We start from the raw sequence: 12,500 nt of genomic DNA, 5'->3' as shown, positions 1-12,500 counted from the left end.
GATCCCAGGAGGGTGGGCCCCACAGAATGGTCAGGAATCAGTGGGCCCCAGGAGATGGTCAGGTGTTTGTGTGTGTGTGTGTGTGTGTGTGTGTGTGCATGTGTGTCTGAGTGTGTGTGAGAGTGTGTCTGAGCATGTATGTGTGTTTGTGTCTGTGTGTGTGAGTATGTGTGTGTCTGAGCATGCATGTGTGTGTGTCTGAGCATATATGTGTGTGTGTGTGAGCATGTATGTGTGTGTATGTGTGTGTGCATGTATGTGTGTGTGTGCATGTATGTGTGTCTATGTATGTGTGTCTGAACAAGTATGTCTGTGCGATGTGTGCATGTGGGTGTGTGACTGTGTCTGTGTGTACATGTGAGAGTTGTGCAGGTCTGAGGACAGTCTCAAGTGCTCTTCCTCACGCTCTCTCCTCCATTCTTGAACAGTCTTTCCTTGCAGGCCCCAGCAGGCGGCCCAGTTTGCCCCTCTCAGAGTTGCCGTCCTGTGGCACTGCATAGGGTATGGAAAGGGGCCTTTGAAAGGATTTCCAGCATTCACAGGTAAGACAGGAGAACTCCACTCTCTTAAGCCCTCTCCTGCCTGCTCTCCTCTGGGGTGGAAAGGACTCAGCTGTCTCCTGAAAGGGCCTGTGCCTGTCTCTCATAAGAAGAAATACTAGGGACCCAAGAGACTAGGAAAATGGGAGCAGACAGATGTCATGAATTTACACACTCAGACATGCACAGGAGTGTTTGCTCCTCTCCACATAGCCCCCAAGAAAATCTTCTGTTACCTCAGGCCCAGAAAAAGCCCCTTGCCCAGGGACATCCCCTCCCCTAGGCATCTCTTACCTGGCCTTCTATAACTGTTGTGACATCTTCTGCTGCCAGGGACCTCTCCTGGTAGGTATGGCTGCATGAGAAACGAGCCCGGCGTATGTGAGGAGTTCGGAGCAGCCTTGCTTCCACTCACCCCAAAGCCCAACCCTCCCTATACACTAAGCCCTTGGGATCATGTGTGCCAAGAATACGATTCGAGGTGGAATGCTGGAGAGGCAGTGACTTACCTGGGCTCAGGGGCAGGCTCCTGTTGCAGCTCTGCACTGGCTTTCCATGTAAGTGCTGAGGCTGAGGAGGGACCATATTTTCCACTCTACGTTAAAACCCCCTTCGCTGGGACCTCCCACTCTATTCTTCCACTGGGCACCCACCCCACCCCCACCCCAGCCCACCCCCATCTTCTCAACCCCTTTCTCCAGCTCCCAGGACCCTTCCAGAGAAGGTCTCCTCCGTTGGGCCTCAGTTCTCTCTAGTTCTCCCTCTCGCTTCTCTTCTCAACTACCTTAGAACCATCTGTGTCCCAGGCTGAGCTGACTAGATGTCTTCCTCCTCTCTCACAGGTCTCTGCCCTTTCTCTTCTTTACAATCCAGCCCAGACTTGTTCCCCTAAAGGTTCCCCCAGCCCCAGACTCCCCTAGCTCACAACCCTTCTCACCATGGCTCTGCACCGTGCGCTTGAACTCCGCAGCAGGCTCAACCCTAAAAAGACAAAAGCAAGAGAGAAGCAAGCATAGTCTGGGCGCGCGGGGTCCCATCAGGGTACCAGGCTATCGGAGATCCTGGCGCTGGGCTCTGCTCCTAGGTAGGTCACACCTCCACTCGCAGCTGCAATTCCTCTTGCCCTCTCCCTTAGGCCCTCCTCTCAGGCTCTTGACTCCTCCCCAGGCTAGAGTGACAGGACTGCCCAGTTCATTACCATACGTTGGGAGACAGGCTACAGCCTTGTCTTTGTCTTTCACCTCCATTGTGACTACCTTTCCCCAGGGAAGGCCTCTGGGGGAGCAATGAGACAAGCTGGGCAGACTCTGATTCCCTCACCTGGGTCCTAGAAGCCCCTTCCACCAGAGTAGATGAATATCTACTTGCCTCTCTCCTTTTACAGAGAGCCACCTGAGGCCTGTGAAGTGCCACTCAGCAGAGTCAGAGACTGGCCTCAAGATGCAGTGCTAGTCTGTGCTTCCATAGCCCCCCACCATAGCTTCATCTGGGCCCCAAGTCCCATCCTCTGTTCAGTAGTGAGAAAGGCCTTAGTCCACAGGCATGCCAGTGCTGGCTCAGGAAATATTGTGTGAATGACAAAGGTGCTCGGCTGTTCCCATCAACGCCAGAATGATGACAACTGTGATTTTATGAACAAGAGGTACTTCATGTCTAGGAAGGATTGACTCCTCACAAGCTCCTGGGTAGGGCTATAATGTGGGACACACACGGCCATTTAGCAGATTTGTTGAGAGTCTGTTGTGTGCCACTTACTGTTCTAAACATATGGTGGACAAGCTGGCCTCTTGAAGGCACTGGCCGAGCGTCAAGGAGAGCGTCCTGAAGAACACAGGGTGGTCTCAGAGCACAGACATTTGTGACAAAGGAACACAGACCCAGTGCCACACTAAAAATCAAATGGGAAGTAGTTTTTAAAGAATGTCTATGGTCCCAGGAAAGAAGGATTGAGTGGCTATTGGCTGCGTTCTTCTGGAAAAGGGCTCCCCCCCCCCCGGGTCCTAAATATGAAACCAACAGCCACATGACATACTTAGGAAATTCAGAAGCAGCTAGAGAAATGGCTCAGTAGTTAAGAGGACTTGTTGCTCCTGCAGAGAACTGGGGTTCAGTTTCCAGCATCCATATTACATAAAGCTGTTTATAACTCTAACCCCAGGAACCCACTTCAGCCTTCGCAGGTACCAGGCATATACGCAGTGTACATAAATATATACAATCCAAACATTCATGCACAAAAATTAAAAAAAAGAACTTGAAAAGCAGAGAAGGAAAAAGAGAATCAAAGATGGAAATTAAAAGAGGATTATATTTCATGTGTCTCATGTGGTCTTTTCTGGACCACTAAATGCCCCATGAGCCTTTCTGTCCAGTTTCTGACTTACTAAGTTAATAACAAGAGTCCTAGTTAGCATTAACTGTCAACTTGGCAGGACCTAGAGTCAGCTGAGAGGAAAGCCTAGGTCAGATTAGCCTGTGGACTTGTCTGTGGGGATTGTCTCAAGTATTAATTGATGCAGAAGAAAGTGAAGGACAGAGGCTGGGCTATAGCCTGGCTCCCAACTTATAGAAAGCCTACCGTGAAAACACCATCCCTGGGCAGGTGGTCCTGAGATCTATAAAGCAAGCTAGCTAAGCAGGAGCCTGGGAGCAGGAAAGCCAGAGACTGAGCCAGCAAGAAGCATTCCTCCAGTCTCTGCTTCACAGTCCTGCTTGGTTCCCGCCTTTGCCTGTCAGCAAGGGACCTGGGAGCCAAAGATGGAATAGAGCTTTCCTTCCCCAAGTCACAGTGTTTTCCACAGCAGCAGAGCGATACTAGAGCAGAAGGGGAGAATCTGGATCATACTTCAAGTTATTTCCCCAGACAGATCTTACATAAATATATTTATATCTTCATCTAGGCCATAGTTTTACCACCATGAAAATAGGCTGCTTGCTGGCAAATGGCAGAGGAAAAGAAAAGCCTTCTCGTGTCTCTGAAGTTACACTTGTGCCTACCTGATATGAGCCACTGTTGATCTCCTTGCCCATCCCGTGAGGTGGTAATAATACTCTGTTAAACTCAGGCACAAGGGCCACAGGTCCCAGAGCACATCTGTGTGTGTGTGTGAGACCATGTGTGGTGGATTACTTTCTGTTATGTTGAGGCAGAACAGTTAAGGAAGCTGGGAGGGAAAGAGAGTCAGTAGATGAGGACATTCCCCAACATGGGCAAGTCCTCAACATGGGGCACAGTAAGACCTAGCCTTCACCCCTCTGCCCCACCCCCCGGAGTTTTTGTACTAAGAAGGCGAGTTGAAGAAGCCTGGCTGAAACCTAGAAGAAGGCGAGATGTGTGGGGAGTAAGGGGTGGAGGTGGGGGTGGGGTGGGAGTGCGACGGAGGGGTGCGATGGAGGGGTGGGTTCAAAAAGGCGGATGGCTTCTGAACGTGAGTCCACCTACAAGAAGAATCTCTGAATCACTACTCCCATACGACTGCAAAAATTCCGAATCTCCGCCGGATACTGTGAGCGAGGCGTGTTATCCCAAAGCTTGGGAGGTAGAGGTGGAGGATCTGGAGCTCAGGGCCATCCTGCTCTACTACATATTCACTTTAAGGTCTGCCTGGGCCACATGAGATGCTCTTTCAGCAAGGAAAAGAAGTCTCAAACTGTCCCTGACCCCTGCCGTCCTGCATCTCCTCGATCTTCTGCCTTAATCTGTGTGGGGACCACTCTGAAGAAAACTGCCGCCTCACTAACTGAGTCACCATTAGCACATCCACACCACCGGCTTCTTTTCTTCCAGGGCCGCTGGGCAGAACTACTGGACAGGTGACCCCGCCTCCAGGTTGTCCTTTCTCCTCCCAGCCCCGCCCCTGCTTCTTCCAGGCCCCGCCTCTAGCTCTGAGGGAAGCAGGTCCTGTCCTGGTGGCTGACCTGCGGAGCACCTCAGCCAGGCACCCTAAGAACCGGACCAAGCTGCAGCGCAACTGGATCAGACTCAGTCATGGACCGGAAGGTGGCCCGAGAATTCCGACACAAGGTCAGAGCTGAGAGGTACCCTGCGCGATGGGGACTATGAAGTCCCTGTTCCGGGTGGGTGGGAGATAGGCAAGAGTCCTCTCCCTTGTCTGAGAGACTTGGTCAGACTGGAACTTCTGAAAGTGTCCCAGTAAAATGAGCCAGGAACACTAGAAAATCCAGGTATAAGGCTTACTGATTGACCCTCTCCAGAAAATACCGTTTCTCCTTGGCCCTTCAGGGGCTAGGAACTGGACAGAAAACCCAACAGTGCTGAGGAGCAGTTTTGAACCAGTACTGACAATCTTCATGGGGGAAAACCAAGAAGGGGCCAGGATGTGAAGCGCCTGGCTTTGGTCTGACAGAGCCCTCAGGTAGACTCTTACCTCCCTGGATATGTCCCAGTGAGGGGGTCCTCCAAGACCTTGACTGGAGTCAGAAATTTCTAATGTGTTTTTCAGATTACAGGGTCTGTGGAGGCCACAGAAGGACAGGGGAACCAGTGGTGGCCTCCTAGCACCCAGATTGTGGTAAAGCCAGGGGACAACAGCTCCTCACAGGCCCTGCCCAAAGAAGGGAGCTGTATACATACCCAGACACTTGATACCAAGCTGAACCCCTTCCCAGTCTGAGGGCATAGGATGCCTAAAGGGAGTCTGGTGCCCCCTTTCCTCTCTTCCACATAGAGGCCCAGATATGCCCAGAAGACAGTCACTGTGAAACCACAGAGGTCACAGGCCAAGAGCTTTGGCCTAATGTCAGGGGTCAGCCAGTCATCCATTTAAATGTGTTCTGAGCACTTACTCATTTTGTGTCAGATCCAGTCTTCACCCTCACATGGCCTACCCCGTGTGGATGGGAGGCAGGCCTTGGGCACAGAGCATTGGGATCGAGGTTTGGTAGGAGCCGCAGAGGTGGAAGTTTCCTAAACACAAGGCCAAGACGTTCCTACTCCCACTTCCAGCCATGAGAAGTGGCTGAAAGTCCTGCAGGAGTCGGGGACTGCTGAATGTCAAGGGGGCCATCTGTGTTCGGTGATGCGCCCTGAGCCCAGGGATATGCGTGTCGGGGCGGGGGCGGGGGCGGGGAGGAGGGAGCCAGCTCAGCTGCAGTTAACATTTGCTGAGTGTCGATTTCAGTCAACCCACTTTAAAGGCTCCTGTCTCGGGTCTGAGCTTAAGTTTCTCTTTCCTGGCCTTGGGCTGGGAGTACCGTAAAGTCGACTTCTCTTTCAGTTTCTTGCAGTGGAGTTGCCTACACTTTCCCTCTTTGGAGAGAGTCACATCCAGGGTCCCTGAAGTCTCTCTGACTTGACTCTACTTAACCTGTATTCTTCCTCCCCTAGTTCTAGAGGACCTCAGGCCTCTGCGTTTCCACCTCTGGGCTTCTCCTTAGTCATTACCTATTAATGTCTCCGTGTCACAGGCAGGGCAGGCATCCTAGTAAGCAAGGCCTGGGCTGGACTTTGTGCCCTGCAGTCTCAGATGTAGCAACAGCCTTCTTCTCTCATGCAGGGATCATCCGGGAGCTGAGAGGGAAGATGAGGGTGAGAGGCAGGCAAGCTAAGTGAAGTTTACAGCTTTCTATTGCTTGTCCTAAAGACCCCTTCCTGAGTGTTTTGGGGACATTCATTCCTAAGCAGAAGTTTACAATCTAAATCTCCAGTTGCTAGAGGCAGTGTTTAAAGTAATGTGTTGTCATAGCTGATACTGGGTGATCTCTCTGTGACTCAGGTCTCCAATGTGCCTATTTAGCATACTCCTTAACTAATACCATTGTCATGAAGGCTGAAGGAGATGTGTGTGTGTGTGTGTGTGTGTGTGTGTGTGTGTGTGTGATGTAAATTGGGCTCTTGGAGAATCCCAGCACTGAGGGTCAGCTCTTGTCTGCCACTCACTGACCTCGAGTGAGCCACTGGATCTCTGAGGTTTTGTTTCCTCTGTTGTGAAGGGGCTGCACTGTGTGAGACAGGATTAGGTACTCGAGTGTGGGGTGCTCTGATCCCCAACCAAAGTCTGCGTGTGTTACTGTAAAGGTTCGCTCCAGTTCTTGGTCCACTCTGGTCCAAAAGCACTAATTGCCCTTCTCAGTTGGAGGAAACAGCCTTGGGTTGGAAAGGGCCAGGCCAGGATGCTCAGGGACTAAGGTCTCTCCCTGGAGCTGAGTGGAACATCAGCTTTTCAAAGCAGCCTCTTTGTTCCCAGCAGAAACCTGGTTACTCATTTGCTCAGAAAACATTTATTGCCTCTCCAGCAATCATACATTTATGAGCAGCTCTGGTGTACCCTGCCCCCGGCCAGTCAAGCAGGGAGGGGTGAGGTGAATGAGAGTAGAAGAGCCCCTCCCTTCTAGGATTTGCTAGGCATTCATTCATTCATTCATGCATGCATGCATATGTGTAGTAAACACTCTCTGGCCTCCTAATCTATGCCAGGCAGAGTTTTGGCACCCAGAAGCACATCAAGCCTTGCCAATCATCAGGAGCATGCCCTGGTAGGGAAGACAGTTACCAAGGAAACTAACAGTATCTTATGATGGGGTGCTGTGCTGAATGCTGAGAGAAGCGTAACCCTGTGAGGGAATAGAGACCAACAGGTGGTATGTTAAGTAGCTGGGCAGGGATCTCTAAAGAGGTGACATTTGAACCTAGAAAAAGAGGAAGGTGTCATGTGGTGTATGAGGAAGAGGGAGCAATTGCAGGTGCAGAGAGACAAGCACCTGCCCTCAGTGCTTTAGAACAGCAGGCAGGACGCTGGGAGGAAATGCAGAGCGGGGAGCAGTGTGTGGGGGTAAGTGGGTGAGGTGCAGGCAGTAATGACTTGGGGTTTTCTTCAGAGTTCAAAGGACTCAGCTAACGGAGAATGGTTTACATTGAAGTAGAATTGGCCCTGTAGCTCCTGGAGAGGAGAGAGGACTTTACTCAGTAGGATTTGGGACATGAGTGTCTTGCCCGTTGACTGAGGTTGGGAGTGGGGCTGTTAGGCTGTGGATGTGAGCCAACCTGAGTCCCTTCGGGATGTCTGAAATTTGAGGCACCCTGTAGATAGCTATTTCTGATGGAGAGGACTGTGGGGGGCTAGAGGGGAGCGTTCTGGAGTTCTTGGGGTAGGAGTGGCATAAAGCCCTGAACGGATGTACTCACCCAGAGGAGAAAAGATGCAGGGGTATTACCAGAGGCCCAGATTGGAGGAGAAAGCAAGAAGGAACACCAGGTCACAGAGGAGTAGCAGGGGCGCAATGGGAGGCCAGGACTGGCCCTTGGGATCTCACTCCCACACACCCAGCTGAGCCACACTCAGACCCCTTTCACTTTAGTTTCGTTTTGAGCTGGCCTTGAACTTACTGCCTGTCAAAGGACAGACCTTGAGCTTCTAATCCTTCTACCACCTCCCAGGTTCTAGGACTGTAGATACACACCAGGAGATGTGTGTACTTTTTACTTTTGAGACAAGACCTCACTAACTTGCCTAGGTTGGCCTTGAACTCTCTCTAGCCTACATAGGACTTGAATTTGCGGCATTGCTGCCTCAGCCCCATAAGTATCTAGGACTATAGTCCTGCACCACCAGGCCCCACTAAGATAGGACTCCAGAGAAGATGAAGGCTATGTCCATGACCTTAATGGTGAAGATCTCACAGGAGTATTATCACCCTCAAACTCTCATAGCTGTATACATTAAATGTAAAAGGCTTTTCACCTGTCAGCCACACTTTCATGGTGTTGGATTTTTTTTTAAGATGGGAGATGTTCCCTTTGGTTTTAAATGTCAACTTGCCTTATCCTAAAATCACCTGGAAAGAGAGTCTCCATTGAGGAATTGAGTGGATTGGATTGCCTATGGGCTTGTCTGTGGGACATTGTCTTGGTTGTTAGTTGAGGCAGGGAGACTGGCCCACTGTGGGTGGCACCATTCCCTTGGCAGGAGGTTCTCAGCAGTATCAGAGAGTGAAGACACCACATGAGTATAAGAAAGCAAGCAACAGGGATACATATATTTTCTCTGCCCTTGACTGTGGATGCCAGTTGACTAGCTTCTTTGATTCCAGCCTTGACTCCCCCAGTGATGGGAAATTAACCCTTTCCTCACTTAAGTTGCTTTTGGTCGTTGGGATGTTTTCCTCACAGCAGCTTTAATGACATTAGAACAGAAGATAATAAAACAAGGGTCAAATAAAGCTGAGGTGTTTACTGTGTGGAAGGAAGGCTGGGCCTTCACCTCACCTGCCTCTGTGGAGGGCAAATCTTAGCAGCTGCAAAGAGTATAGAATTTTCATCTTCTCTTCTTACCTAGTTTTTATTTAATAAACATATGACTGCCTGCTTTTCTAGAGACTGAACTCTTTCTTTATTAATTCATTGATTTAAAAATGGAAACAATTATCCCTCATAAGATGAAATCCTTTTTTGTTTGTTTGTTTTTGTTTTTGAGACAGGGTTTCTCTGTGTAGCCCTGGCTGTCCTAGAATTCTCTCTGTGGACTAGGCTGGCTTGAATTCGCAGAGACCTGCCTGCCTCTGCCTCCTGAGTACTGCGATTAAAGGTGTGAGCGCCACCATTCCCCATCAGAAATCCCACTTTTTTTCCCTTAAAAATGGGGAGTATGTGGGTATTTTACACACAGGAAACTGAGGCAGGGAGAGGTGCAGACACAGTCCAGGAGGGCTTTGCTGGCCTGCCCTTCATGCTTACATTAGAGTCTCTGTGGCTCGCACAGGTGTGGAGGAGACAAGAGAGTAAAGACGGAAAATCCAATACAACTTGAGGGACCAAGGCAGAGATGGGGACAAAGAGTGCATTGGAACTGAAGGAAGGTGTGGCCATGAGGAGGTGATGCTGGAGGTAAATTTCCAGGGTTCAGGCAACATCCCTTGAAATGCTAAGCTCGCCTCAGCCAGGGCTGCAACAACAAACAGGCAGCTCATCTCCAGCCTGGAGGAACTTGTACGGAAGAGCAGGTAGACCTGAGCAGCTCGGGCTGGTGCAAGAAGCCGTCAGGGACCAAGGACACGCTCCTCTCTCCTCACATTGTTGGTCCCCTGATTGTATCTTCTGCCAGCTGAACACAGCAGTAAGCCAGGAGGCATGGGAGGCCCTGCACAGTGCCTAGAACAAGGGCTGGGAGGAGGCTGGGCACATCGAGGGAAAGGCAGGACATGCAGTTGGAAGCCACACCAACTGCTTTACCTGTAGCCCGTTTAATCCCCCACAGCAGCTCAAGGAGCATGCCATGTGCAGCATGAATTATTTAACTGATCATCGCCCCTTCATTCTCTCCCAAGTGGTTTCTCCATGAGGTGGAATTGTACAAGATCTAATCAAGCCAGCCCCTGTGGACAAGCCCCAGGAGAAGAGGCTGAAAGGCCACCAAGGCCAAACCTACATTCTCCTCAGTGTCACAGGCAAAGGGCTTGAGCACAGAGAGGGAGAAGTGCTCAGAGCACAATACATTCTGTGTATAAGAGGGAGACCATTAGTACTAGGGGGAGATGGTGTGGCAGAGACCCCCAACAGCTCCTGTGCACCGTGAGCAGTGTTTGGGGGGATTTCTGCTTCCTATGCCAAGTGGGAGCCTAGAGAAGAATAAACTTACTAAATGCAGTTAGAGAAAGAGGATCAGCATCTTGCATACAATAGGTGCTCAATAAATGCGTATTGGGCTAAGGAACTCAAAGGAATACACAGGAAGCAGATACCATGTGATAGATGGGATTTTAGGGCCAACAAGCTTAGGCTAGAGTCTCAGATCAGTCTCATGTCTTGGCCTCTGTTTTCTCATCTGTGAAGTGAGGATACTGCGACCTACCTCCTGGGATCATTGGCAGGGTAAGCTTGTAGATGGGTGAGCAGAGTTAGGATGAATCAGTGAGACAAGAGCCAGAGGCTGGGGACTGGGAAGGGGACTTTAGGCTGGACCTCCTAGAGGAGGAGGCTCAGCCCTCACCTTGAAGGAAGACACGGCTCCCACTGGAGGAGGCAAGCAGGCTGCCTCGGCTGAGTCTGAGACCAGCTCTTCTGCAAGGAGGAAACAGACGCAAGGCCGTTGTAGACACCTGTGTGCTGAGTGATACAAGATGGTGACCCGAGACTGCAGCAGGACAGAGGGAAAGCTCCAGAGACAAGCAGATGGAATTCAGTCCTTATTCAGCAGACACCAGAAGTGCGCATCTGTGTCCATGGCATGCGCTCTCCGCACCACAGGAAAACAGAGATCACAGACACAGAGGAGAGAAGATATGAAATGTTGAGGCCTACTATGTGCTGAGTACTTTTTATGCTTCTAGAATTGTTCACAATGCCTAGAGGCCTCATAAAGCTAATTTTTGGAGTGGCATTAGGGAGAATCCCAGGCGGAGACAGTTCTACTGAATTTGAATAACACGGACTGTTTTTATTTTATTTTTATTTTATGTGCATTGCTGTTTTACCTGCATGCCTGTGAGGGTGCCAGATTCCCCCAGAAGTGAAGTTACAGACAGATGTGAACTGCCATGCGGGTGCTCGGATTTTTAACTCAGGTCCTCTGGAAGAGCAGCCAGTGCTCTTAACCACTGAGCCATCTCTCCAGCCCCGTAGAAACATCCTTAAGGGCAGTTTGAGTGATGGTGGACTGTCACCTCACAGCCAGACTTCCAGAGACTTCCATATTCTCTTTCTTTTGTGCCCTTGAAAGTCTGCAGACTGAGGGAACAAAGCTGGACTGTCTCCTTACGTCTCCTTGGAGACGTTTCTGGGGTGGGAATGGTCCCACTGTTTATGAAGCCCCTGCCATTCACCTTCACATTCCTACCTCAGAGAAGTCCAAGCCAAGCAAGGCTGCCTCCTTGGTATATGGTTCTGAAAGGGCAAGTTAGACATTACAAGAGAGGACACTGCTGCCGAAGGTGACACACACCTTTAATCCCAGCTCTCTAGAGGCAGAAACAGGCAGATGGATCTCTGTGAGTTCGAAGCCAGCCTGGTCTACAAAGTAAGTTCCAAGACAGCCAGGACTACACAGAGGAAACCCTGTCTCAAACAAAACAAAAAACAAAGAACAAAGCAGGGGGGTTGGGGGGGGGGGTGGTATCAGCTGGGAAGGGCCTACTGTGTCCAAGGAAATGCTTGTCTAGATACAGCCTGAGCCCTACACAGGATACAGAGATGACCCTGCAGAAGTGGATAAATCCAGACAGGGTTGGTGTCAGCTCCCTGGTGATGCAGAACTGGGCCTGCAGGCTCCCTCTGAAGTAGCCAGGTCAGGTGTGACTTATGGGTGGGGGGCCCTGGATATACCACTCAACATTTAGGAGCTGTTCACAAGTCCTGGGCCCCAGGAACAGGCTGCTTTCTAGGAAGACCATGGTCTCAGGGTGTCTGTGCTTGACTCGAGGAAGGCAGAAAAATAGAATCCTGAGCCCTAAAGTTGCCAAGTCCTCTCCAGTTCCCAGATGTTCTAGTTTCCAGTCAGTGGCTGTTAGTGTCATCCATGAGGATAGCCCCTTGCTGCTTAAACCTAAACACATAGCAGATGTGATTCTCCACAGCTCAGTCCCTCTCCTGACCTTGTCCTGCAGTCCCCACCCATGGCTAGAATTAGACAAGATGCTCTCTCAAGCCTAACAGACAGAATGTTATGTTCCCACTGAAAAACAGAACCACTGGGGTTCAGAGCATCTCTTAAAAGATATTCCACTTTCTTCCTCATTACAGATCAGTGAAATAGTAGGTGTTGGGGGGGGGCATCCTAGGTATCAGATCTATAGCCTCATGTACTTTACCGCTGAGCTCACCCCCCTCCCACACGCACACATGCGCCAAGCTTCTGTAACAGTGCAGAGATTCAGGAGTAGTGGTGCACACCTTTCATCCCAGAACCCAAAAACAGAGGCAGGCAGAGTTCTGAACATAGTAAGACCTTGTCTTAATAACACACACACACACACACACACACACACACACACACACACACACACACACAC

General features: G+C 50.4%; 2 protein-coding genes across 3 annotated transcripts in view; one reads left to right on the top strand and one right to left on the bottom strand.

Moving 5' to 3' along the window:
- The window catches only part of Otog (otogelin), a 72,253-nt gene extending 70,635 nt beyond the window's left edge, over window positions 1–1,618 (bottom strand). Inside the window, exons 1-3 of the mRNA XM_028788915.1 lie at window positions 1,477–1,618; window positions 1,049–1,109; window positions 834–894 (exon numbers count right to left, since the gene is read on the bottom strand). Coding sequence (XP_028644748.1) covers window positions 834–894; window positions 1,049–1,109; window positions 1,477–1,576 — 222 coding nt within the window. The 5' untranslated portion in view covers window positions 1,577–1,618. The remainder of the gene's footprint in view (window positions 1–833; window positions 895–1,048; window positions 1,110–1,476) is intronic.
- Window positions 1,619–4,469: 2,851 nt separating this feature from the next.
- The window catches only part of Ush1c (USH1 protein network component harmonin), a 44,453-nt gene continuing 36,422 nt past the window's right edge, over window positions 4,470–12,500 (top strand). For both annotated transcript variants that reach the window (XM_028788866.1, XM_028788867.1), the window contains exon 1: window positions 4,470–4,563. In XM_028788866.1, the coding sequence (XP_028644699.1) occupies window positions 4,528–4,563 (36 nt within the window). In that variant the 5' untranslated portion in view covers window positions 4,470–4,527. The remainder of the gene's footprint in view (window positions 4,564–12,500) is intronic.

Source organism: Grammomys surdaster, unplaced genomic scaffold (assembly GCF_004785775.1).
Source record: "Grammomys surdaster isolate TR1022 unplaced genomic scaffold, NIH_TR_1.0 125769, whole genome shotgun sequence".
Lineage (NCBI taxonomy): Eukaryota > Metazoa > Chordata > Mammalia > Rodentia > Muridae > Grammomys > Grammomys surdaster.
Note: the sequence above shows the minus strand (reverse complement) of the source record. Positions and strands in the feature narration are given on the sequence as shown.